This window comes from Pangasianodon hypophthalmus, chromosome 15 (assembly GCF_027358585.1).
Source record: "Pangasianodon hypophthalmus isolate fPanHyp1 chromosome 15, fPanHyp1.pri, whole genome shotgun sequence".
Classification (NCBI taxonomy): Eukaryota; Metazoa; Chordata; class Actinopteri; order Siluriformes; family Pangasiidae; genus Pangasianodon; species Pangasianodon hypophthalmus.
This window is the reverse complement of record NC_069724.1, coordinates 11,172,501-11,200,048: the sequence shown is the minus strand read 5'-3', so window position 1 is coordinate 11,200,048 and position 27,548 is coordinate 11,172,501. Positions and strand designations below refer to the sequence as shown.

The 27,548-nt window shown below is 37.4% G+C and overlaps 3 protein-coding genes across 5 annotated transcripts in view; 2 read left to right on the top strand and 1 right to left on the bottom strand.

Annotated features, from left to right (window-relative positions):
• Positions 1-1,335: 1,335 nt before the first annotated feature.
• On the top strand, positions 1,336-4,585 carry si:dkey-228b2.6 (uncharacterized protein LOC563918 homolog). Its single transcript, XM_034311473.2, has 3 exons — positions 1,336-1,465; positions 1,548-1,719; positions 3,639-4,585. Exons 1-3 carry the CDS (start codon positions 1,410-1,412, stop codon positions 3,918-3,920), a joined length of 510 nt encoding a protein of 169 aa, XP_034167364.2. The 5' UTR covers positions 1,336-1,409; the 3' UTR covers positions 3,921-4,585.
• Positions 4,586-5,232: 647 nt separating this feature from the next.
• odf2a (outer dense fiber of sperm tails 2a) lies at positions 5,233-20,308 on the bottom strand. Of its 2 annotated transcripts, none has more exons than XM_026941440.3 (19): positions 20,186-20,308; positions 18,468-18,587; positions 18,252-18,356; positions 16,551-16,724; positions 15,560-15,747; positions 14,757-14,889; positions 14,486-14,617; positions 14,333-14,407; positions 14,122-14,193; positions 13,915-14,031; positions 12,902-13,087; positions 12,292-12,401; positions 12,062-12,197; positions 9,873-9,983; positions 9,487-9,750; positions 8,613-8,713; positions 7,996-8,158; positions 6,794-6,919; positions 5,233-6,335 (listed from the first exon to the last, which is right to left on the bottom strand). In XM_026941440.3, the coding sequence occupies exons 1-19, from the start codon at positions 20,186-20,188 to the stop codon at positions 6,162-6,164; spliced, it is 2,490 nt and encodes an 829-aa protein (XP_026797241.2). In that variant the 5' UTR covers positions 20,189-20,308; the 3' UTR covers positions 5,233-6,161. The 2 variants fall into 2 exon arrangements, with proteins under 2 accessions (XP_026797241.2, XP_026797242.2); XM_026941441.3 differs by lacking the exon at positions 20,186-20,308 and adding an exon at positions 19,934-20,172.
• Positions 20,309-22,690: 2,382 nt separating this feature from the next.
• rimbp2a (RIMS binding protein 2a) overlaps positions 22,691-27,548 on the top strand; it is a 68,299-nt gene continuing 63,441 nt past the window's right edge. The window contains exons 1-2 of one of the 2 annotated variants that reach the window (XM_053240320.1): positions 22,691-22,909; positions 25,828-25,959. In XM_053240320.1, the coding sequence (XP_053096295.1) occupies positions 25,834-25,959 (126 nt within the window). In that variant the 5' untranslated portion in view covers positions 22,691-22,909; positions 25,828-25,833. The remainder of the gene's footprint in view (positions 22,910-25,827; positions 25,960-27,548) is intronic. The other variant, XM_026941309.3, reaches the window with a different exon arrangement.

Genomic DNA, 27,548 nt, shown 5'->3' with positions numbered 1-27,548 from the left:
TGATTCTGACTGCCTCTGGTTCTGCCTCTGATTCTGACCCTGGCACTGGTTCTGACATTGGCTATTTAGAATAATAGAATAGAATAAAACAAACATAAAATAAGGCCTACAAGAAAATAGCAAGTTATTTTTTTTTTACAAATATAATGCCCAAATACACCTTTCTTTCTGTTGTTTACAATCTGAATAACATAATTAAATTATATTATTAATATAAATGTAATTACTGTATTTTAAGTGTACAGCTGTAAACAGAAGTACATATCATTTCTAGTGTTGGACATCCTATTCTGGTGTTTTTTTTTGTTTTTTTTTTATTCTTTGAAATACTGGAAATATAGTGGAATCTTTGAGCATTGCCACCTCACAGCTCCAGGGTCCCTGGTTTCAATCCTAAGCTTGGGTGACTGTTACTGTCACTGATTCGGTTCTCTGATGTCCTCCTAATGGCAGGTGGGCAGCTTGGCTACGCTAAATTGCCCCTAGGTGTGAATGTGCGTGTGTGTGAATGGTGCCCTGAGATGAGCTGGAGTACCATCCGGGGTGTGTTCTCACTCCTTGGCTCCTGATCCACTGCAACCCTGGCCAGCATAAAGCACTTATAGTGAAGATGAATGAATGAGTATTACAGTAAAATATTAATAATTAATTCATATTATAATAATAGTGTACATAGGCCTACTTACTGGAAAAAATACTCACAAATGTATCTGACTCAGCTTAGAGATAAAATCAAGTTCTAAAGTAGTGAAGCCACATATGAAACATGGAAAATTTTAACTGTAAATATTAACTTATATCTCAGAGCATATTATGGCGACTCGTAATGAGCTAATAGCCTATTTCATACAAGTGTCCATGCTGTAAGAAGTCATGTCTTTGTCTTTTGTCCTATCCTACTGTAAATCTGTCTAAATATACTGATTTGTGTATATTGTAAGTATTAATAAGCTGTTGAGTTCATTCTGGTGTCTTTAGGGTAGGAAAAACATGGATATGTGCAGCACAGGCTAAACATGCTAAAATATATGTATATGGTATTAAGTTACAAATAGCTGAATGAACTGTCTCTGTTTTGGCACTTTGCCAATATTACAAAATTTGAATTCAGAAATGTAATGATTTGTAATATTTATAGGTTTATTATTATCCTAAACCTGCACTATTTCTATTCTTAAATATGCACGTCTTTTGTCCTTCATAACTAAAGAAGGTGGAGGATGTTTAAATGTAAATGAACTCACACATTAAAGTTTAAACAGCTGCATGGAGTTCAATGGCCCATTAAGAGCACTTTCTGCACATTAACACCTGGAAGATGATAAAGAGTGAGCTGTGTGAACTTCCCTGCTATAAACTCCTCTGTCTCGGTTCTGCTCATTGCAGTGACTCTGTACACCTGGTGCAAGATGAGTACATGTGAAGCCTGCGGGAAAACAGAGAGACATGGTGTCACGCTACACAGGTAGACCTACACAAGAAACACACTTTACTCATAGTAATATTATTTTGTTGTTTGTGCATGTCAACACTTCTCCCTCCTACAGATTCCCTCAGGAAGAGGAGCAGCTCCAGCACTGGATCTCCAGCATGCGGACAGCTGCAGGATGGAGACCCTCAGAGTTGGCGCTTTTATGTTCGGATCATTTCACCTCCGACTGCTTCCACACTTCAGGACATTTACACTCCCACGCTGTCCCCTCTGTGTTTCAGTCCACGGTAGGTCCTCATTTTAAACTTTATTTCAAACTGTTTTGCGGACAGTGATCCCTTTTACATGTGAAATAAATTCCATGGACCACTTCAGCAGACACAGATTTATTTAATGAATATAATATTATACTCATTATACAGATGTGTACAATAATATTCTGGCTATTATTGGAGAGATACATCTTTTTATTCCTCAACATTCCACCAATAATACACCTTAGATTCAATTTACCATTAGTTACAGACCCTCTTGCTTGCTTATTTATTGAGGCTTTTGATTAAATTCATTCAGTGACCAGTCAAACTACAGAAAAGAATATATATATATATATATATATATATATATATATATATATATATATATATATATATATATATATATGTATATATATACATATACATACATATATATATAATATATAATATATTTGTTTATGTCTGTGTTTTTTCGTGATTTTCTGGCTATGAATCACAGACCCCAATTTGTGAAGCACCACAACATTATTGAAAGTTTTCCTTTCTAAGAGCATAGAAATGAGGTTATGGACATGAATCAGTTTTTAACATCACGAACAATGAAATATTCTCAAGAATACACTTAGAGGAAATTTAGGAAAACTAACATGTGTATGTGGTTTTTTTTTTTTTTTTTTTTTTTTTTTACATTTGATGTTAAAATTCAGTGGTCTCTAAAATGGTACTAAGATGTACTTTTCCTTGCGGTTGGGGTGGTGCTTTCAAGTGCACACCTTCTGTACCTTTAGTATGTATATTTTACCAAGAAAGTCACATCTAGTGACCCATTAAAGCTGGATTAAATCTAGTTCTGTACCTTAAATCATTTTTAAAAGGTAAAGTTATAAAAATGTACACTTAAGGTTCCAAAAGTCTCACCTTAAACCCCGAAACACAACACGATATCAGAGTTTCAAAATTTTATGATAGCAGTGCCATGACTGATAGAGAAAATAATTATAAATACATCAAATACATTTACACTCTTGAAAATGATTTATAGATTCTCTGAATTTTAATTGGATAATTAAGAGTTTTTAGCTACAAAAGGGCTGTACTCGGTATCCTTTCTGATAGAGAAACACTTAGTTGTTGGGTTATACATAGAACCTTTATGGGTTCCTCCAGAGGGACAGATGAAGGACCCCTAAGGGTTCTAAATTTTGTAACTGACTTCATCTAATGTGTGATCAGGAAAGTATGACATTTATATCTTTATCTAGCTTATAACATTATATCTAGCTAGTTAGAAAAGCTTTTTAATGTTAGCTTTTTGCACAAATATCTTCGATGTTAGCCATCTTTGTATCAAACGTTAGTAAAGTGTTCTGTCTAAACTGCTAACGTTTTTTTTTTTTTTTTTGAATTTTTAATTTGTTTTCTTGGCTGTATTTCACTGTAAACAATCACTTCTGTTATTATGCTAATGCTGCTAACAGCTAGGCCTTTATTAGAAAGGTGTGATGAAACAGGAATACAGTCCATAATCCCAACTCTAACTTATTGTCAGGTGTGTTTTGTAAAGTGATGTTGTGGCCAACTGTTCAACAACGTCTTAGCAAGCACACTTAACCTTTATTTTTTTCCATTAGTACGACGTAGAGGCAAAGTAAGTGTAAAATGTGATGGGGTGTGCTGTGTGAGTGACAGGGTGGTGTGAGGAAGTGGAATTATGTTACCATGCCAAAGTTGATGGTTTTCCTATAACAGCAACTTGAAACTAGTTAATCAATAATATCAAAAATGTAGCTTGTCATATTACCAAAATGAAATAGCAGATGTAAACATTTCAATGTTAAAGACAAAATGCTGTGTTTAAAAATTATCTTGTAAAGATCTTGTAGCAACCAACTTGCTGTATCTAGAAATTTTTTGTGACATCATTATATTCATCTTTTCATTAATTGTAGGAAGAAACAGCTACAGGCACAGAAACTTCAGAACACAAATTGTGTGATGGTTGTGAAAAACAACTCCACCTGATTGAAAAGACATACAAACTAAAATTACTTTCAACTCAACTGAAGGTGAAGAAATACGAAAAGGAGCTGAGTGAGCAGTCCCGCAAGATGACAAAGCTACAGAGGAAACTGATCGTTTTACAGACCGCAGTGAAGGTCATGAGCATGAGGAAGCTCGCGTCTACACCCAAAAGATCAGAATCTTCATCAAAGGCCACCAGTCTGATGTAAAACTGGCATATGACTGCTGTGAACAACCTACGAGACTAATGTATCTAACAAGTAATGGAAGTTCATGGCCACCAGTTTAGCATGGGGTCACAGAGATTAAAAACAGTTGTAGCTCCATTTTTCTACCTGAGATAGGGGGCATGGCCTAAAATTTGAAGAATTCTGAAAATTTTGATTGATGAGGTGCTAAACAGTTAACTAATCTCTTACTGTAACTAATCCCTTACTCATTAATTGCATTAGCTAAAATGAGCTACTTTTAAACTCTAGCTGTGTTAATGTGCATTGAGTGAAAATAACTTGTGATCAAAGTAAATCAGACCTTGTTTTCTACTTAGACTACACAAATCCTAAATTTGTAATGAAAAAAAGATTTCACACATTTTAACTGTTTAAAAAGTTTTACTTAGATTTCAGATGAATCAATAAAAATGTAAAAATTTCATATGTATAAAACAAATACACTAACATATTGTAGCTTGTTATTTGATATAATGACAAACAGATAAATAATTATGGTCTATAACAAAAGAAAGTGCTCCAAACACAGTTATTACTGAGTAAATAGTGTAATATAAAAATGATAGCACCCATTGAGGAGATCTTCAGTCTGAACACTACAGAACTGTGTGCTAATCGCATTAAAGGAAAGCTCCACTGTGAAACACACTGAATGTTTTTATTGAAATATATGTGATGTGTTTAGTGGGGATAATTTGTTGGTTGGTGTGTTTTCATTATTTAAAAAAAAAAAAAACATTTCCTATTCCCTCCCCAGTTTGGTCATTTGCCAATTCCCACTCACCAGTCAGCTCTCCCCCATCACATGACAGCTACCAACCAGGGAGGGTGACGGCTAACATGTGCTTCCTCCAAGACACATGAAGCCAGTCATCAGCATCTTTCCCAACCTGTTGCTCATGCTACATCACAGGGCAGCCGAACACTCCAGTGCTATCTGCCCTCTTCCATATACATGAGCTCACAGATGCCCGTGATTGGTTAGTGTCGCCCTGATTGACAGGGGAGAGAGAAATGCTATCCCTCCCACCCAGAGAGCACGGCCAATTTTGCTTTCTTGCCACAGATGGCTATGGCATTAATCTTGCAATTTTGTGATGATACGGTGAACGCTTTTCTGTTGCGCCACTCAAGGGTCATTCCTGTGAGAAGATAGTATGCCATGCTAATGTCACAGGGAGACACTGCAAACACAGTTATAATGGCGATTAACAGGAGGGAAAAAATCTATCAAACAAGTGATAACTGTCAGTTTTTGCTGTTTGCCAAAAAAAAAAAAAAAAAAACCCAACAAAAAAAAAAACCACACACACATACAAAAGCTTCTTTTCTGACTCACCATTTCCAGTGACGTTCAGCGTCATATTAATGAGAAATCCAGCGTAGAAGTAGCGGAGACAGTAAACGCAATGCAGCTATACAACACAGTTGTACTGAGTTATGTCAGAGGCTCAGCTCAGCCAGTTAGTGATCTAAGAGAGTACAAGTGTCATGGTGCTGATAAGAGGCAACTTTGGGAGGTGGGAGAGCTGGACACACTAAAGCATTGCTGCATTGCTCTCTTTAGGTAGAGATGAAGTGAGGGCTAAATCTCCCTGCACCATTATCAGCAGGTAGTCAAATGGCATTGTGGGTAATGTAGGAAACTGTTAAAGTCAAAACAGACCAACATGTTGATGAAAGAGGTTTAAACTAAAAAAGTCTAAAAAATTGATATGCAAGTCTTTCAGGGTAGATTTTTTTCCTTCTTATTCTTGCCAGAGGCTGATTATTTTATTTATTTGAAGAAATTCAGTATTTTATTTGAAGAACAGCAACAGAATTCAGAAGTTTATAAGAAACTATACATCTCTGTGTATTATAGTCTGTTCAACTTAGGGGTTTTTAAATAAAGATGGTCAAATTAAAAATTAAAATATATCTAGAATAATAATCCTAAGTTCATAATCAGACAAATCAGATGTTCTTAAAAATGTCTGAAATTTATTTAAAGTCTATGAGGAACATTTACTTCTGCTAAATACGTACTGCTGCAGCATCCAGTAGTGAACAGTAGTGATCGTGAGGATCCAACAAGATTAGAGTTGAGTCTTACTTTGGTTCTTACTCACATTAAAATAAAACTGATGAAGGTAAACTCATCACACTATGCTGTGTAAAAATATACCCTGGTGTGTGTGTTCTGCATCACCTCAGCCTCAGTGTGAAGTGTACAGGGTGTCAGATGGCTGAGTGAGCTCTGAGTGAGGTGCTGCTGAGAGTTGAGTCCCCGAACACACTAGCATAGGAGGCTTTGAGGAACTGCACATAGTTCTGCAGGCTTCGGTTGGTGCTGTCCGACTGTTCCAGGCGGTCCTTCACGTCCTGCAGACGGCTCTGGTACCTCCTCTCTGCCTGAAAATTCAGTAACAATGGACCCGGAAGAATGGATGCAATGCAATGACAAGGGTTTAATAAATCACGCCCATATTGATTAGTACTGCAAACTCTGACGAGCCTTGCCCCTGAAACTGTCCTCTTCACTTAGTTTATGGAAGACTTTTTCCATAGATGTTTTTTTATACTTTTATGCTCCTTTTACACTAGAGTTTTTCAAGTTTTTAGAAAAGCACCATGTTGCAAGTTGGGAGGCAAGTGAGAAAAACAAACATGGAGGACAGAGTGGTGTAAAAAGCTTGTCTTGTTAGTGAGTGATGTAAGGAGAATATTATGACGCATTAAGGAATTGAAAATATTTCGTTGCCAATATTCCAAGCTGACTGGTAAGAGTGTTGTTATGGTTACAGTTTGCATGTTGGCTAAGCCACACACAGTCAGCTTTTTTCTTTACACCAGTTCATTATAAAGCTCACCTCGTCTTTGGATCGCCGCAGCTGATTGAGCTCTGAAGTGGTTCGGCTCAGTTGGGTCTCCAGCTCAATCAATTTGGACTGAGAGGCTCGTTCTTTAGACACAGCTCGCTCCCTTGTGTTGGACACCTGTCAATCAGACCACACATTAGATGATTGAAAACATCAGAAACGTGTACCAAATTCTAGTCCTGGATCTCCTTATTGATAGATCTCATCGATGGTACTCCTCCTGTACTAATGCACAGACTTACACGGATGCTCATGAAGGTCATGTGACTGGCTGCAAATTGTATAATTGATGATGACTTACTGTGTATATGAATTTTTTATACGGATTATACTGTCAAGGTTAAATAATTTATTTCAATTACATACAGAAATTTAATTACCATTTTGTGAAACATTTCACTTGTCATTTCATATTAATGACTTGGAAGGAAGCCAAAACATAAACAAATAAATAAATTAAGACAAGACTAGCCATTCAATAAGTAATGACACCCTATAAAAGGCAGAAAAGTTAGCGCGTGTCTATGGTGGCCGACATGCTGCAATTAAAGACTTTTTCCATAGATTTTTAAAAATACTTTTCTGCTCCTTTTACAGTAGGGTTTTTCAACTTGTCAGAAAAGCACCATGTTGGGAGGCAAGTGAGAAAAACAAACCTGTAGGACAGAGTGGCATAAAAAGCTTGTCTTGTAAGTGAGTGATGTAAGGAGAATATTATGACACGTGGAATTGAAAATATTTTGTTGCCAACCTTCCAATGTTGAAATTTAAATCAAAATAACAACTTGTCTATTTTGGACATTCACTGGTAGGTGATGTGTACATGAACATGACCATGTGTACGTGTGTACATGAAGCAGTGGCTGAGCTGCGATACTGTAAGATTTAGCACATGAAATTTTAGCACATGCTCTTTGTTGGTTTAGTCATCATTCTGTCATTTCCAAACCTGTCAGTACAACTGCAAAAGCAAATGCTATGTTAAAAAGCCATCACTCTATCCTGCATGACATGCTTCCCATCTAAAAATGTTTCTCCTTGCACCCAGTGTTTTACCACTGTACTGTGGTTATTTTGTAGACAGATAAGCAGGAGTGTATAATCTATTCCCTGCACAGCCTTAGCTAAACATACAGACTGCTGTTCTGCTGTGACGAATTTGGTGAAGTCTTATGTGTTGTAAATGTACAGACCTGTCGCCTGGCGTCCTCTAGTGCCTCTTCTAGCTGCCGGTTCAGAGTGTTGCACTCACGAGACTTCTCCTCTAAACGCACTTGGTTGTGAAGGATGGTCTCCTCTCGCTTTGCTATCATTTGCAGAAGATCTCCATTCTGAGAGCTGGCTTCCTCTAACTTCCTGTTTACATCAACATTAGGGTCAGAAATATTTTTGTGTGTAACGTTTGCATGTATATATTTTTGTAGTACAAGTGGAACTAACAATTCCCCATCTATATTTACAAACATTTGGTAAAACTGAAAATAATGCTGAGTAAGGCAGCTAAGCCACTACAGCATAGACACACGCTCTTTTTTCCTTTTATGGGAACACATTCCTTTTGTCCTAATTGAATGTCTAGTCTTCTTGGTATTCATTTATTATTTCACTGAAAGACAACAATTTCACAAATTGTTAATTAAATTTGTGTGTATAACTAACTGAGTTTTCATCAGTACTACATTTCTAATGTAAATGCTCCTGTGAACGATTTACAAATAAATTTCTTTAGATCCAGCTTGAGAAATGAGGCTCAGCGTCATTTATACACACCACTGCATGTTGTTAAGTGTTGGTTGCCGTAGTGACTGACCTGTCGAGGGACTCCACTTTGTGCTTGAGCTGGTTGTTCTCCTCCATCAGCACTGTGTTCCTCTGCTGCACCTTCTCCATCTGAACACCCTGCTGTTCCACCTGCTCAAATACATCAACACATCACACAAATTAATGATCAAAATAATTTAAACACGCACTGATCCTACAGCTTTTGGGAATACAACACTGCAGGGAAACCTTTTCCTGTGCAGAGAGTTAAATCTCCAGAGTTACATCTTTATTTCATATTTATTACCACCCGATTAGCAAAGCAAGCTGAATGTAGCTATGGACACTGAGCAGAGACACCAACAATCTCTGCTACTTTCTTTCAAGCTTAATTTTTCTTTATAATGTCTCTATATACATTTAATGAGAAGTCATATATGACAAGATGAGAAGAAACCATGGTTATACAAACAGTAAATGGGAACTAACTTATGATTAGAGAACTGAAAAACATGTCAGACCACACATGCCACGGGACTCATCCAAGGAATCATTCCAGTCAGTCATTTGGATTTGTCATTTTATTGTGTCATCCCTAATTTATATAGAAATGAGAAAATCTCAATTCAAATGTTGTGCTGTCTCTTAACAATATGACTCTTTGTTGTGCACGTGCATAGAAAATGAACGCGTGCCTATTGCTTTGTTAATTGCTAGTGTGAACACAGGGTTAGCCGATACCAGGACTGGTAAGAGTGTTGTTATAGTTACAGTGTGAGCTGCTTTTTTCATATCAGCACAAAAACTCTCCAGCCAGCACTTTTCCTGTAAAAAGTTGTGGAACATCCTAATTAAAAAGTGGGTTTAGGTTCCCTGTGGCATTAAATGTTTAATCTTCTTACTTCTCTTTCTCACACACACACCTTAACACGTAGCTCAGCAAGACCCGTTGTGAGCTCAGCATTCCTCCTCTCCTGTACACGCTCTTTCTCTTGTGCCTCCTGCAGCTGGAGCTCGGCGCGGCGCAGGGCATCGGGTAGTGGCTCCAGCTCGCTCAGGCGGCCCATCAGCTGCTTCCGGGCCTGATCCAGTTCCTGATCCAGCTCCTCCCTCAGAGCCCGCGCCTCCCGCTCCGCCTGCTGCGCATGCATGCTGTACTCATCCGCCTCGGCACGCGTCTTCTGCAGCTGAACACACACACAAAATGAAGTTATGAAGTACCTAGGGCTTTAGTTTGGAGTTCTATGATTAAGCACCATTGTGTGTGTGAATGTATGTGTGTGAATATGCAGTAATGTGATGAACAGACCTGAATCTTGTAGCTGTCCACTAAGCTTTCATACTGCTTCACTGAGGCTTTGACCTGCTCTACCTCAGACCGGGACAGAGACAGTTTCTCCTCCAGTGCAGACAGAGTTGCCTGCACAATCACCACAATAATGCAAATATGCTGAAAATCATAAACTGATAATACAAATAAAGAAGTACTTAATCTCATGGCACATCAGCACCAGATTTTTATTAGTATTGGAACTTTGAAATGACTGTGCATGAAATTGTTTATTTAGAAGAAAGTACCACAGCAACTCGGAGGAAATTGTCTCTTTTGGAAATCTGTTCATCTACAACGGGGGTGTTCAGATCTTTTCCTCATAAGCCCCACTTCCCAGTTTTTTTAGACAAAAAAATTCCCTTGTTAAATAATTGCCTAGTATTAACTGGAAAATAAAATTAAATTAAATAAAACCACAGTCTTATAATACAGCAGAACATTGGATGGTGGTAAACACAATGAACAGTTATAAACATAACATTTTCGATATAATCCTTTCATAAATCGCTTGTCTAACATCCCTCCCGAAACCATGAATGGTTTCTCACCTCGCAGGAGAACTGTGGTCACTATCTGCACTTTGAAAAAGCACATAAATAAATTTATGGAAATATAAAATTATTGAACACATAGAACAGAATTATTCATCAATAGTGAAGTATAAAAGTCAGGTCATAAGTACCTGAAGTCCTCGTCATTAATTATTTGGATTTTATGTGATTTAATGTGATTTAAATATTTACTATGAATTAATTTTAATTTACTATAATGTTATGGACTTTTCTGTGCAGTCAGCATTATATAGGCTCAGTCCTAACAGTTTCTGAGGGGCAACTATATTACTTTTGATTCTTTCAACCTCGGTACATTTTTAAATTTTTAATAAAGCTTTCTTTGCAATGAATATAAATATATAAATCTTAACGCTTATAGTTCTTAGTTAGACCCGTTTTTGTCAGTAAGATGTGTTTAATGAAGCGGCAAGACCGAAACTCATTTTCTACAGCCCCGTGCAATTGGGCTACCATAAAACATAATGCATACCAGAGAGCAAATGGTGTTACCACAGTGCAGGAGAGAAAGCAAACAAAGAGCATTTTAAATCTCTGTCCATTAATAATTACCATCAACATTATTTGTGAAGTACGCTTGTTGTAGGCATATTTAATTTTTTTTCTAGTCAAAATTTTCAGCCTTTTTTCTCTTTTGGACAAAAACCGAAAAACAGAAAGTGACTATTTTTGGCCAAAATATTCCAGTGGCATCATTAGGATATAGTTAATACATATTATGTACTTATTTAATGATAGTTAAGTCACATTGATAGTTTTTATTTCACATTTACAATAAACTCAAAAAAACTAATTTACTGTGACAGAAAGCGAGAGCACCGTATCAGGGCATATTTCAAGTGGAGAGCTCTGTTAATCATTCTGGAAAATAAGAAAACTGCTCTTTTTTGGCACATTTTTGCATTCTGCTGTTAAAATGAGAAGCTCCTACACAAAAAGTATGTCAAATCTGAAACAGTCATTTAATTTTCTTTCGTATTTTTCATCTCAATCCCCCTAACCCCCGATCTACACTATCTAAAAAATACACAATTTATTGTATTTTTTTCTTTTTCCCAGAAGGCCATTAATTTTTTCATGCCAATTTTCCTACCTCTTACCTCTCAGAATTAAACATGCTGTTTTTGAGGTTTTCCAAGTGGCACAACAGAAAAGCATTCACTCTATCATCAGATCATCATGAGTTCGAATCCCGCCAGAGCCATCTGTGGCTGGGAGTCAAGAAGGCAAATTTTGACCATGCTCTCAGCATGGGAGGGATGGCATTGCTATCTTCCTGTAAACCAGAGCAACACTAGCCAATCATGGGCATCTGCCCTGTGACACAATAATGGCTTTGTGTATCTTGGAGGAAGCACATGTTAGCCTTCACCCTTCCAGTTGGAAGTTGCTGTGTGATAGGGGAGAGTTAGCTAGTGGGTAGGAATTGACAAGACCAAATAAATATATATAAAGAAACAGGCAAGTCAAGTGTTCATAAATTTACCTTATGAATTGGGGAGCGAATGGATAATTTTGAATCTATACAATGTTTAAAACCTGTATTAAACTCTGCTTGTAAAATACAGCTAACACATCAGAGTGTAGTTCCACCTTTAGGCTCTGGTTCTCCAGTCTGACTGTAGTGCTCTCTGTGGTCATACTGTGTAGCCGGTCCAGAAGTCCGTCTCTCTCCGCTCGGGTTTTCTCCTCAAGCACATGCATCTGCTCCGTCAGGTCTGTGATCCGGCTGGAAGGAACCAAATGGATGGTCTGTTAGGGGGTCTGCACACTGTATCTCCATTTTGAACAAAAGATACTATTATAAACACTTTGGCACTCACCTGTTCAGCAGTGTGATCTCCACCTCCAGCTGGCCTTTCTCCTTCAGCTCCTTCGCGTGCCGACTGCTCCAGTTCTCTGCAGTTGAAACAGCGTCTGCCAGCCGGGCTTCCTACAATTCACATATAAAGAGAAGAGTTAAGCTTCAGGTTGTCACATATTTCCATTTGCAGCATCTTATATATACTGTAGGGATTTGCTGGTTTAATGTATAATTGGCAGCTCTTAAACTTTATCTCAGATAATCCAAAGATGGACTATAACAAAATGATTTCTGTAATGTGTGGAATTTAAAGAGTTCAAAGAAGATTACTACAAAATTTGTGGAGAACATGAATTTGAACTAAATATGATCAGATAGCAATGATTTCCTGTTCACTTGTGCTGCTTTGTGCCTGTATGTTTTATGAAAATTAATCTCTGATGCTTCTGTGAAATAAAACAGTACAATAATGTTTTTGGCACAAAAAGCATTAAGAATCCAGATTATTCTGTCTTTTAATTCAGTGGTGGCCTGTATGGTGTCAAACACTAGCCAATATCCTAAACAGGAACCTTCAGTGACAAAGGTTTAGGAGACTCCAAAGCGGGTCTCTCTCTTCCTGCTCTCACCATTTCGGTCAGCTGAGCACTGAGCTGTCCTGCAGTGTCCTCACTGCGCTCTGCTCTCTGTTTCAGTGCCCGCGTGGCTTTCTTCAGTGCCTCTTTATCCACCTCGGCCCGCTGCTTCAGCTCCCGCATTTGAGCCTCCACGTGCTCCAGCTCTCCCTGCTGCTGACCAGCTGCTCGCTCCAGGCTCTGAACCAATCAGAGAAAAGAACCAGTGGCAATGTGTTACTTATGAGATAGACTAAATGTTTTTTTTTTTAATTTTGCTAAATCTTGTAAAGAAAAAAAATGAATATAATTTGTAGATTAGCATTTTGTCCAGAGTATCAGACACTTTCCCATTTAGTGTTTTGATATACTAAATAATTATGATGTTGTGGTAGTGATGTTGAGCAGCTACTTTTTAAAAAATGCAGTTAGATAAAGCAACAATCTGTGTTGTGACAGAAGTAGCTTAACTACACTGAAACTACTTATGCAACTGAAGTCAGCTTTTATTATAAATAATAAAGGACACTCTTCTTAAATGCTCTTCCTATGACTCTTCTCAATACTATACAATACTATTCCTCCTCTTAATTTCTCCTCCTAATTTCCCCATATTATATAAATTGTGAATTACTATTAGTGCTACGATTATTATTGTTATCAATACAACAACAACAACAACAATAATAATAATAATAATAATAATAATAATAATAATAATTATAATTATTATTATTATTATGTGTGTCTTATTTTCATTATTAACATTTTTTATGTAGAATTTTCAGCATTGTGGATAAAGCAGTGTTTTTTTTTTTTTAACAATCTCAGTGGAAAAGAATTACAAAATAATTTCAAATAATAAAAAAATTAAAATAATATAAATAAACCAAAGAATCTGCCTGGCAAACAATTTGTTCATCAAAACAGTTTGGTCTTGTGTGTAGTCATTAACTTCATTAAGATGCATACTGTATGTTGTTCATGTTAGGAAAATACTGCATATACTGGAAAATAAAACAGTCTACCTTAATCTGGACTGAAAGGCGGTTATTTTCTGCTTCCTTGTTGCGTAGTTGGCCCTGCAGATGAGCTCGGGTCGATTCCAGGGACTTGGAAAGCTCACTTGTGGTCTTCACATGCTCCTGTCATGGTGAGTGTGTTAATCATTACACATCATAAGCTACACTGTCGGTCTAATTGTAAACATGTAGATGTGCATTTGCTAAGAGCACCTTCTCATTCTCTAAAAGGCAGGCAAGGTCAGCGACTTCTTTCTCTTTATCTTGTAGCTTCATCTGAAGATGCTACAGAGGAGAGAGGTTCTCAGTGTTATACTCTCAGCATCCACATGCTAGAGTATAACTAGACCATGTGCATACTGCTTAATATTTTTATTATTATTATTATTATTATTATTATTATTGTTCCATGGAGAAAACAGACCGAGTTTTCTGCCTCGACTTCAGTGAGCCTCTTCAGGAGAGAGTCTTTCTGCTCCAGCAGTTGAAGCGAGTCCATCTGTCATGAAAAAAATGAATTCAGCATCACCACAGTAGCAGCTCATCTCTGCTCCTCCTGCTGAAAGAAAGACCGCACCTCATGCTCATGCTGCTCTCTCAGGAGACGGCGCAGTGTTCGGTTCGTTCTCTCAAAAGTTTCCAGCTTCTGCAGGAGGAGATCTTTCTGCCGGGCCAGCAACGAAGAGTCAGAGCCTGTCATCCGCTTCTCCTGAGGGAGAAAACAATCATATACCGAACAGTGTTCTTTAATATCCGGCTATGGATCTGTTGCCTAGGTAACAATGAAAAGTGAAAAGTAAGAAGGCTGTCCATAGTCTATAACAGTGAGTAAATGCTGACACACTCACAGTCCTCGACATGCGGCTAACAGTGTCTCGGAGCGCCTGGACCTGCTTGGTGGCTGCAGTGCTGTCGAGCTCTGCCTCCAGCAGCTTCCTGAGCAGCACATCCTTCTCCTGCTGCAGGTTCTCTCTCTCCAACCTGAACAAGAGCACACAGAAACAAGCAGGCGAAATATTTTAACACATTTTTATTCATCATTTACCACTGAACCACTCCAACAGGTGCTACATGTAGTGGTGGCTATTTGTTAGAGTCAATGCCCCTGTATTAAATAGCACACGTGGTCATAAGGTCTTTATTTACAGGATCCTGCGAGATCCACAAGGCCGTAATGTGTCGAATTTCTCATTTTGTAGATCAGAATGGTGCTCTCAGAAACACCAGCTACAATCAAAATTGTTATAGTTATTATAGCTATGATTTAGTTGTTATAAGCCTTATTGGGTGGTTATGTATAAATTTAAAATTATTTAAAATAAATAAATTAATCTTTATAAATATATAAATAACATTAGCTTGAATCTAACAGCAGTTTTAATTTTAATATAACAATTTTCCTTCTGATTTCTTGGTGGGGGTGCAATAAAAATGAATTTATAATAATTATTAAATAGCAATAAACAAAGTAGTAAATGGTGATTTAAACAAAATTAGTAAATGTTTAAAATCTACAAAGTGTAACAGGTTTGTGTGTGTAATGTTCAGGGATAAAAAGCTCTGATGATGATGTTACATTATTGTACCTAATGTGCCTAATATTTAGCAGGTCTAAGGGTGCCATTTGAGAAATAGCTTCTGAGTGTCGAACCTGCCGTAGCTGTTTTCCTCCAGTATTTTCTCCATGGACTCCCGGAGGAGTGTGTTCTCTCGCTCGGTGATTTCTAGCTCCTTGGCGACCTCGGCCAGCTCCTCCTCCTGCTCAGCGATGACACGCTGTGAGACGCTTAACCTCTCAGACTGACGCTCTAGCTGCTGCTCCTTCTTACGCAGCTCCACCTGCAAAACCCACATTCATCGATCAGACTGTTATCTGTAACACCGCTAGAGGAAATGTAGAACTGTTGAGAAGAAGGCAGCTATGCTTCACTCATTATACCCATCATATACAACATACGTAGTGTTTTTGTGTGCTGCAGTGGATTGAGGATCAAATGAACCCAGCAAATCAAAGTGAGTTTCACTTAAACAAAGACAGTGCTGTTTCATTTAACCTTTTTTTTTTAAAATCTTTTTTTCTTTGAGTTAAAAAGCACATTCAGGCTTTCATATAATGTCAGGCCTAATTCTGGCTTTATCCATCTAGATTTTAATGGATTGTGAAAAGTATATTTGATACTATTTGTATTATCATAATAATAATAAAAGAAAACAAGAATGATGATGGCTACAGAAAAACAAGAATGATGTTTTGAAGTGATTGATACTAATGAATTGCGCATAATATGACAAACTAGCCAAGTTAAAAACAGTTAATTTTGACAAAAGTTGAATCATTACATAATCATATGTGGGCATTTCTGCAATGCACAGTGTTAAAATTAAAATATTAGTAAAAGGATTTCATAGGTTTTAACTTCTGGCTTTGAAAAACTTTTCAGTTTGTTACAATTGCCAATAGAGTGGTTTGGTTTTCCCTCTGTAAGTGATTTCACCGTCCCAAGTTCAAGTTCATGGTAGTCATGTACTCAACTTGTTTGCGATGTCATGGTTCCTCAGTTCATGTCTAGCAGCTTTATGGTGTTGGAACCAATCCTGATATTGCAGTGGCAAAGTGCTATGTGTGGTTCTCTAGCACGCACCTCGTTCTTCAGCGAGCTGACCTCGGTCATCAGGCTATCAATCTTCCTCTCATACTGGTTGATGCGTCCGTGCAGAGCTTCCTCCTCATCAGTGGAGAGGTCTTCCAGACGGAGAGCGGAGCGCGAGGGGTCTGGCTCAGGTAGGGGGGTGATCTCCAAACAATGGCTTGGACCCTAAACAACAAATGATAATTTACGAGTAATAAAAATGAATACCATTTTGTCGTTCTATTCCTCTACACAGAAGGCAAAAACCTAGCTTGTTGTTAGATGGTTAAAGAAACAGTATGTCAGATCCAGTGTTCAACTCTCCCTTGTAATTTTTGCTACTTAGTATCTTTCAATTTCTAGAAAGTCATATTACAACTTTAAGTTCAAAGTGAAACTGTGTTACGAATCTCGTTGTCATCACAAGCTTTTTCCTATAATTGTACCTTTTGTAATGGAAAGGAGTGAGGAAACATGTGATTCGAAACTCCAAACTGCAGTGAGGAAACATGTGATTCCAGATGTCCAAGTTGCCTGTTTTCAATTTATGACACTTGGAGATGTTTTTAACGTTATAAACAGTTCTGTTTTAAAGTTAAATCAATACAACTCCATGCCAACAGCGCTGACAGGGGTCTTTCTCGTTACTAATTTGTATACCTCAGATATTAAGGGTGTGATGACACTCCAGTCACGATTTGATTCGATTCAATTCGTTTCTCAGAACATTGTGAACAAAATTTTAATGAAGAAAAAATACAACTGAAAAAAAATTATTTTTTAATTTCTGAATCATAAACAATATTAAACCTCTGTTCATAGCTATTTTATTTAGTTTTATAAAAAAAAAAGTGCACTGTTTTGCATTGTTTATGATTCAGAAATAAAAATTAGAAATAGAAATAAAAAATTTGATTGGGAAAAATGATAAACTGAAATATAATGAGCTCCACAGCAGAGCCTGAGGTGTCGTTTTAACTGTAAATAAAGTGGGACTGTGGGACTGTAGATTTCAGCGGTGCAGCGCTGGTGTTTTTTTTAAATCTACTGAAAACCTCTATTTAGCGGTTATAACGGTTATAACATACATACATAACACACACATTATATACTGTATAAAGTGATTACAACCTGTAATTCGTGTCAGTCGTTGTGATCCAGAGCTATTGGTCACTTCACAAGCACAGATGATTCCTGGTAATGGCGTAGGCTCTCCATGAAAGAATGCAATCATGTGACCAGGATGATCTCTATATATTTTAACTCTATGGGGTGTGCAGACTGGGACCTCTAGTGTTCAGACAGTGCAGATGCATAGAATGCTGATATACACAACTGCACATTCCCACAATGCACATTGTCACATTTTTGCGTCACGATCCATCGTTACAGCCCTATCAAATACCCTTAAAACATACTTCAAACAGGAAAGAAGAAAACATTGATCCTGTTTGAAAATCGAATCAGTTCATCTGCTGGTTACAATGCTAATTCCATATAAATCCTACAAACATTCAACCACTCGTACTTGAGGTATTCTTGAGACGGAGAGACAACCTGAATATATAATGTCTCTCAAACCTAATGGCGGAGGCATAAAAACAAACCTCAGATACCAAATATGTGTTGGCTGATTGACTACGTTTGCAGGAAATTTGATTATTTGCCAAACTGTTCCGTTAATAACGCATGCATAATAAACATCCGTCTAACCTCCCACTTGTACAATGCTTCTCGCGTTGAAACTTTGCCCGGAGGAATCCATGGGACTCTTGTCTTAACTTTAGCAGTGGGACGTAAGCAGCCTTTCGCCTTAACCTGCAACAACAAGAGCAAATGATTTGTGCTGACTGTCTGAATGTGACTTAACACTAAATATTGGTGCTGGTTTTCATTTGAACCATTTCTACTAACAAGGAGAGAACTGACCTGTGCTGGCTTTATAGGGCTGTTCTTCATGCCCTTCTTTACATGCACATGTACAGGTGTGCTTTCATTCACGTGCACGTGCAGCGGCGGCGAAGATGAGCTGGTTCTCATCACTTTTTTCTGCAAGAAACAAAAAATAAATTTTTATGGTACAGTCATAGAGAATCACTGCACGTTGCATGCATTCTCATGCAAAACAAATGTATGAACATAGATTACCATTCGGCACATACATTAGCATTTCTTTCAAGCTTTTCTTTCTATTTTTTGGTGTCAGTTAATCGGTTACGGTTGTAATTAAAAGGAAATACACACCAATATGATTCGTATATACAGCATTTAGCATATATGCAGTATTATTACTTATATGAGAAAATATATTGACTATATAATGACAGAACACATGGGTATTTTGCACATATGTTTATGTATAATTGTATTTTTCTGGCAAATGTATGTTAACATTAATTGCTAAATATATTACAATAAATCACACTTTTTTTTCCCCACTGCATGAGGGTAGAGGAATATGATCACACACATGACCATGTAATAATCACATACGTTCCTATAACAGAACTCTATAATCAAAATAAAATAAAATAGAGCTCATTTAAATAAAATGAAAATTTAAAATAATTAAATAAAATATTATAATAAATACATTAATAGCACAATATCATAACATTTCTTTAGTTAGATTAAATCTTACTTTATTGAATAAGATAATCTATATTTTCAAATTAGATTCTATAATTATAACTATGTTTTATAATAAATATTATAATATCACAATATCATATACATTAAAATACATTATAATCATACTTTTAGAATACTATAATAAAATTATAGAATATAATTTAAAATATTATAGATAATATAGATAACAGATTATTATCTTTATTATTATTATTATTATTATTACTACATGAGATTATTATCTAATACATAATCTAATGTAGTAATGTAGATATTATAACTAATTATTTACAAATAACACTATGGATCAATTTAATTTCGTTTAAAATATAAATATGATTACAATGTACTTTAATGTACTATATTAATATCACAATATCATATACATTAAAATACACTGTAATTATATTTATAATAAAATATTATAATTATATTATAGAATATAATTTGAAAATAGAGACAATTGTATAAGATTATATAATATAATATTTTATTTAATTATTTCAAAATACAATTATGAATTGAGTAATTTATTTTGAGCATTTGCTCCTCCATATCATTGGAGTTTTCCTGTGGAATGTTTCCTCTGTCTATGGACACTGGGCCACAAATCAAACTAAAACTTTTACAAAATATATATATATATATATATATATATATATATATATATATATATTGCCTGATAAGTCACTGATACCCGAAGCTACAGCAAGACCCACTTATTAATACACTTGAGAGCTCAGTATGCGGTATATTGTACTCACTCTAGTCAGTTTTAAAGGCAGAACACGCTAGATGACTAACTGAGCGGATCCCATACAAACGCCTTTAACAGAAAACCTGGCTGTATCTAACTCTCTGTATACATCCTTACAGCATCCACTAGCGGCTAAGCAGCTAGCTAATGTAAACAGTTATTCGACTGGTACTTGAAAAGAATTCGGAGGTTGGCACACATAACTGCTTCGTGAAGGAGTAACTAAAACTATAAACACCACAAAAAATAACTTTCTTACCATCCGAAAAAAGCAAACATTCAAAATTCCCGAAATATCGTACAAGAATAATCTGTGTATTAGCTAACAGGCTAATTATTTCTCTTTTCACTAGACGCTTCCTTCCCTTCCGGTAGACACGAGCTCTCTTTCGATTGATTGGTTGATTCAAAAGCATACCACGCTCTGATTGGTGAAAGTCATTAGCATTGCGTCACGGTCCAGCTTACGTTGCCGGTAGTAACTGTAGCCATAGAAACCAAGCCTAACACTAGACCCAAGCCGCATGTTGACAAGGACACTAAAGCGGCGTGTTAGGACTTATCTCCAAAACCATTAGTGTCTCTTTGTCCACATTTAACACACCAAACAGCACAATACATTACAAACGGTTGCCATTGTTGCCATTGGCTTTTGTTTATGAAACATGTACATGTCCGTACGCTTGATGTTCCTTGAAAGTAGACTGTATGGCCAAAAGTATGTGGACACCTGACCATCACATGCATATGTGGGCCTTGCCCAAACTGTTACCACAAAGGTGGAAGCACACAATTGTCTAGAATATGTTTGTACGCTATAACATTAAGTTTTCACTTCACTGGAACTAAGATGCCTAGCCCACAAGACAGTACAAAACTACCAAAACAAGACAATGGGCACAGTAAGTTACAGTGCAGTGCCAACTAGTACACACTTCTAGTAGAAAGTGAATCAGATGACAGTAGTGCACAAAGTAACAATATAAGTTGCTGTAAATGTAAACATAACGAGTAGCAGGTGGGTAGACAGTATAAAGATTATATACAATATATAATAAATATTTGTAGCAGCAGAAATTGAATACGGAGATGTACAAAAATTGCAAAGAGGATGGGGTAATGTTCAGTTGAGTGTGTGTGTTTTCAGTCCAGTCTCTGAGTGTTGAGGGGTCTGATGGCTTGGGGGGAAAAAACTGTTGCACAGTCTGGCCATGAGGGACCGAATGCTTCTGTACTGTTTGCCAGACAGCAGGAGGGTGAAGAGTTTGTGTGAGGGGTGTGTGGGGTCATCCGCTTTGCAGATGCAGCGTGTGGTGTAAATGTCTGTGATGGAGGGAAGAGAGACCCCAGTGAGCTTCTCAGCCGTCCTCACTATCCGCTACAGGGTCTTGCAATCCAACACGGTGCAATTCCCAAACCAGGCAGTGATGGGGGGACTATCAAGAGCATCCTGAGCAGCTGCATCACTGCCTGGTTATGCAGCCCTAAGCATACCCTGGAGTGCCAAAGATACCCTGGAGTGGCTCAAAACCAAGAACCTGTATGTATTTAAACACCCCATTCAGAGCCCAGACCACAATATGATTAAGAATCTGTGGCAAGACTTCAAAATTGCTGTTCACTTTATCCAATCTGACATAGCTTGAGCCAGTTTGTCAAGAAGAATGGGCAAAAAATATCAGGATCCAGATGTGCAAAGCTGATGGAAACATAGAAAACTTCCAGCTGTAATTGCAGCCAGAGGTGGTTCTACGGAGTATTGACCCAGGAGGTTGAATACCTTTTCAACCAACAATCTTTGTGTCATTATTCATTCATTCATTCGTTCATTCATTCATCTTCTGTAACTGCTTTATCCAGGGTCATGGTGAATCCGACTCCTATCCCAGAAGCTCTGGTGGATGGCGAGAGAATACACCCTGGATGGGACGTCAGTCCATAGCGGTAAACCATGCACACATACTGTACATTCACACACTCATGCATACCTAGGGACAATTTAGTGTAGCCAATCCACCTACTTACATATTTTGGACAATGGGAGGAAACTGAAGAACCCAGAAGAAACCCACATGAACCTGAGGAGAACATGTAAAACTCTCCACAGGATTGCTCAGGATTGTGTCTGTGAGTCACAAGGGGAAAAAAAATCCTTTGCACCTTCAACTGTAAGGCATATTGTGTAACTCAACTGGTAAAAAATATTATTAGTAGTATCTCGGTCCATTTCAGTTCCAGGTTGGAACACTATAAAATGTGGAAAAGTTCGAGCAGGGTGAATATTTTTTGCAAGCCATTGTATGCTCAAGCCAGATCTCCTTATTCAGTGCTTGTACTTGTTTTCCATAAATAAGTAAAGAATATTAATAGCCATAAACTATCCTATGGAAACAATCCACAGCATGATGGAAACAGCAGGGAGGGTCTGCTCTAAAATTAGACCCGATTCTCAACAGACTTACAGGCAGATATCCACCAACATTTCCCAAATTCCATTTTTTTTTAAAGAGATCAAAGCTTCAGCTCTTTCCTTTTTAGCCTTCCTGAAAAACTCTGCCAGAAAATATAACCATATAGATCATAGACCATCTTCTTTCTGATGCTTTTATGTATTTTTGGCATTCTCTCTTTATTTGTATCTTATCTCTGTGTGAGTCTTTCGTTCCACTCTGACATATGGCCACACAGCAAGAGAGAGAGAGAGAAAGAGAGGGAGAGTGAGACAGAGAGAAAGAGAGAGATGTACATACACACAGTCTTCACAACAAAACACACCAAACAGGTTGAGATGAGCTCCTGAGGCTCATTTCCCTTCATCTTCTCTGTACCTGGTTACACTTTAAAGTAAGAATCTCAGTAATGGCCTGTACCTGCACCTCCATGAGCACCCTGTACTCCTCACTAAGGTTAAAGAAGGTGTCGGACTAAAAAGTCGCACTGAGAAAAGAAGCCGAAGGAAAGGAGCGGCACATTTAGCACTCAGGTATGCACTTATTTCACTTCAGTAGGTAAATGTAAAGTGAAAGGGTTTACAGTGTAAAATTTGGCATTCAGGGACTGAATTTTTGTTCCATGTTTTAAATCTTTTTCAGATGAAGCTATGTGGAAAAATAATAGTGATTCTTACGAATATTGAAATGCAGCAGATTTTAACCTGAATCACTACATTATTGAATTTTTACTTGTGAGTTTCTAGATTTTTTTTCTTCAGAGTCCACATAAATGAAGCAATCATATAGCTGATTATTAGCACACTTTTATAGTCTGTTAGATATTAGGTGTTAATTCAGATGAATTACTGATGTAACTCAGCAATTGATAGAATTCATAATTTTGTACCATTCAGTTCCTCCTACACTACATTACCCAGCATGCACTGAACAAATATATATGTCACACATCCAATGGGGATTCCCATTACAATCAACCAGGTGCTTAATGACCTCAATGCTATCTATAGCTATCTTGCTAGCTTTCCTGCTAGTATTTATGATAACTAATCCATTCCACCAGTTATTGATGTCTTCATGTGGAGACCTGTTATCCCATAACACTGTTGAATCATTTTTATAGTAACAGCTTATTCACAGGGAGCTCTTTGGAGGATGCTCCAGATAAATGAATAAAAAGTGTGATGGTATTTAACAACAAAAAAAGTATAATCGTTGATATGGTGAAGTTTTCTGTAAGGAGACTCTTTTTTTAAACTTTTATTTAAGGAGTTTCTAGTGTCAGCGCTTTGTAATAGACAGAGGTAAAGTTGTAAACTTAAATTTTCTGACACTGGAAAGTCTTCAAGACAGAGGAGTTTACACTTTCCATAAATGACAAATTGCATTTTTCTTTGTCTTATTAATTTCAAGAGAGAGAAAAAAGAGAGGCTGGTAAGGGAACGACTGTTCATAGTTGCTATAAAACATGTAAGTGATAATTAAGCAACACTAACTCTACTGTAGTAACTGTTTCGAGCCAGGAAGTGGAATTTTACATGGTGAACACAGATGAGCAGAGTGATACACACAGTGAAACATCCCAGTGCGGTTATAGGAAATATAAGCACTCGTGGAACGCCGCTCAACCAATCTGATTAGACTGGATCTAACTGTTGTATTACAGGAACTAACTTGTTTCATGGCCATTCGACAACATTAATTGTAATTATAAATGGATAAAAATGAATGCCATGTCATTTTAAATAGATAAAATAGATAACTGTTGTCAAATTCCTGTGGTATAAGAGGAATAAAATACTTTGGAAAGTGCTGTTACAGGAAAATTATCAACAGGTTGGTAACAGTAACTCCGCTTCACATCGGGTTTCATCACACCACCTTCATCACGTTCATTATTTTCCTATAATAGCATGCCCCGAAAATGTTATTCCTTACTTATTTCATAATGAGGATTCAGTTTTGATTGGTTAGTGGAAGTCAACATGTATTTAAGCAGTTACACTATCAGCCCTATCTCGAATAATGCGTTAAACCCTGCTGTCCTCCACAAAATCCATACTTTGGTGAGGTCATCGTGGTGTGGACCAATGGTACGCGAGTTATCGAAGGTGCAAGGGTGTGAAAGTGAGTATTTGGGACACTCCTTGAGACTTCAACAATATCTCATCTTCTTGCTCTTAAATGATGAACAGGCTTGAATAATAAAAATTTATAGAATAAACAAATACACAGAATGTGGTTAACTAGCATCCATGCTAATGGCACAATGAACTTAAGGATATTCTAATAATCTACTTAAAATATATTTCTTAATTACTAATTTACTATCAACCTATAATTTAGGTAATATGACTGTACTTTCAAAGTGACCTCGTCAGTCAATATCACAATCTCTTTGAAAATAAAGAGAAAAGAACAATAATCTACTTTTATTCTTCCTGTGATCTTCAGGAATTTTGGATGATGCAACTTCCTGTTGCACTCCTGCTGACTTGTAGAATGTTCCAGATATTTCATAGAGGTGAATGTGTTCTGGTAAAAGGGTTTAGTGAAAATAAAGTGTACATTTTTCATAACCTAAAATAGACAACACTTGGAAAGGAATGTTTGAAGCATGAGATGTTAAATGGATTCACACATTAATGCAAAAATGGTCTTTTAGCAATAAGGCCAAAAGTTTGTGGACACCTGATCATCACACCCATATGTGCTTTCTGAACATCCCATTTCAGATTTACTCCCCCTTTGCTGTTATAATAACCACCACTTTTCTGCAAAGGCTTTCCACTAGGTTTTGGAGTGTGGCTGTGTGGATTTGCCCATTCAGCCACAAGAGCATTAGTGAGTTCAGGCACTGATGTCTGGGGAGAAGGCCTGAGGTTCAGTCAGTGTTCCTGTCCATCTCAAAGGCGTTCAGTAGGGTTGAGGTCAGGGATCTGTTCAGGTGACTTGAGTTCTTCCACACCAGCCTTGGCAAACCATGTCTTCATGGACTGTCATGTTGGGACATGTTTGGGTCTCTTAATTCCAGTGAAGGGAAATTATAATGCTACAGCATTCAAAGACATCCTATCCAATTGTGTGCTTCCATCTTGTGTGGCAACAGGTGGAGAAGGCGCACATATGGGTGTGGTGGTCAGATGTCCACAAACATTTGGCCATATATCCATACATCCATACATTGTAGTTATAGTGTTCTGAAGACTTTGTCGGTTTTATTAATGCTTTAAGTTATTTATCTGAAACATGCAAATAGTTGTTGTGAAGGACATTTGACCTGTGTTTAAAATGTCCTTTACCTTTACTTTACATGCATATTTGTAAATTTAATTTCAGTGAGACATAAGTGGCACCCAGATCAGGGAATCAGACTTTTGCTAGTATATTTTGTTTCCTTGGTGCATATAAATGTTTTAAATTAATGTTTTGTGTGTTTGTATGTGAACAGGAGAAGATGCGGGGACAGAAACCGGATGTGGAGGAGCTGCTGAGGCAGTCTCAGACCGAGCTGCTGTGGATCCGAAGGCAGCTGTCAATCATTGCAGCTCGGAACGCCAGTCATGCCCGGGCCAGAGAGAAGGTCTGTCTGTGCAAGTCACACTTTTTTTTGTCACTCCCTAATTTCATATAGTTTAACCACTCAAATATGAAATGTACAGAATTCCCCTTCAACATATTTGGTGTCTACAGTAATGGAGGCTTATAGCCTCCAGATTAGCTGTTTAACATGGTGCACTCATCTGGCTCATCCTCATTTGGCTTTGTGGAGCTTTTCCATCTCTTACTGACTTGCTTGGGGGCTTCTGATTCTGTATGACATGCTTTTATCTATAAACATGGACAAAAGTACACTCACTAAGAGAAACACACTAGCATCAGACTCAGGCAGGGGGCGTTACCTAAGGTGTAGCTGTATATTAGAAGTGACTTGGATAATATTACAATTTCAGTTTGGTTTGTATAGTTATTTTTAATACAGTCTTGTTGTACAAAACTATTTATGTGAAAATGGTGTTGTTGGTATCTGATATTTTTATGATTTAGTCATGCTAAACTGGAAGCTATAAGCTTCCATTACTTGATAGCTAGATGATTTATTGGGCTTGTAAATTCAGTGGGAAAAAAAACACTAGAACATGAGATCATTTTATCACTTGATGCATCAGAAATCAAGCACAAGGTGGTGCCAGTGTGCTCAATAACATGCAGTTTGCAGCCAGAAACCGCAACCTAACAAAGTGTGATGATGAGAAACGAGTAATGATGCAGTCCAATGCAAGACCTCGTGTTCCAGGAGGTACAGCTGCTGTGGTTCATTGTGCCATCCAATCACGACTCACCTCTGTGAGTATTGTATCATGTCTCCACTGAGAATTAACATGGCAGTTTAAACTGATGTGTTTGCACTGTGTGTGTGTGTGTGTGTGTTGGTGGTGGTGGGATTGAGGGTGGGGGCTCTATCATGGTTGCCAGGCAACAGAAAGAAGAAGACTATAGTTGAGACGATCCCTGTAGAATCTGTTCCTTTTCAGCATTAAAAAGACACTAATGGCCTCAGTACCTGCTGGCGTGTCTCAGTAATCCCTCTTAATGTCACTCGGATCTCTGATATGATGTAAGATAAACACCAGCAGCTCTGATGTCCATTTCCTCCATCCTCTCTTTTAAGTTCTCATTAACTTGGCAAAAAGCAGGCCATGTGACATGACCTTGTAGGTCAGGAGATAAATGCAGAGTAAATTAGAGAAAAGGGAAAATGGGAACAGGGTGAAAGAAGAGAAAGGACAAATGTTGAATATGCAAATTCTGTCATTTTGGTTCAGACTATTAGAGTGTATGTGTGTTGAAAGTTTAAATTCCACTTGAACATGTCACCCATTTAACATCTTTGTAAAAATAATAAATTGTTTAATAAGTTTTTAATGTGCAAAAAGAACATGCCTATACCTTTGCCCTTATTAAAAATGCCAGGATCTATGAATATACATGAATATGCAAATTAGATACACATGCCATCACTAACATTAGCTAACCCATCTAGCTGACTAGCGCACTGCTAGTAAACCAGCTCACACTGGTGCTGCATCAGTGCTACCTTCAAGAAGGAAAATCAAGTCGAGATTACTAATGTGAAATGCTGTTTTTATTGAGGAAAAAGAAAGACTCTGA

What these genes read in the sequence shown, in the direction of transcription:
- odf2a (XM_026941440.3), bottom strand. An exon ending in GCCCTATAAAGCCAGCACAG is followed by an intron (nt 18,357 to 18,467) that starts GTCAGTTCTCTC and finishes TTGTTGTTGCAG; the next exon opens with GTTAAGGCGAAAGGCTGCTT. An exon ending in GCCTTTCAGTCCAGATTAAG is followed by an intron (nt 13,088 to 13,914) that starts GTAGACTGTTTT and finishes TGATTGGTTCAG; the next exon opens with AGCCTGGAGCGAGCAGCTGG.
- si:dkey-228b2.6 (XM_034311473.2), top strand. Translation starts at nt 1,410, where the DNA reads ATGAGTACATGTGAAGCCTGCGGGAAAACAGAGAGACATGGTGTCACG. An exon ending in CATGGTGTCACGCTACACAG is followed by an intron (nt 1,466 to 1,547) that starts GTAGACCTACAC and finishes TCCCTCCTACAG; the next exon opens with ATTCCCTCAGGAAGAGGAGC. An exon ending in CCTCTGTGTTTCAGTCCACG is followed by an intron (nt 1,720 to 3,638) that starts GTAGGTCCTCAT and finishes CATTAATTGTAG; the next exon opens with GAAGAAACAGCTACAGGCAC.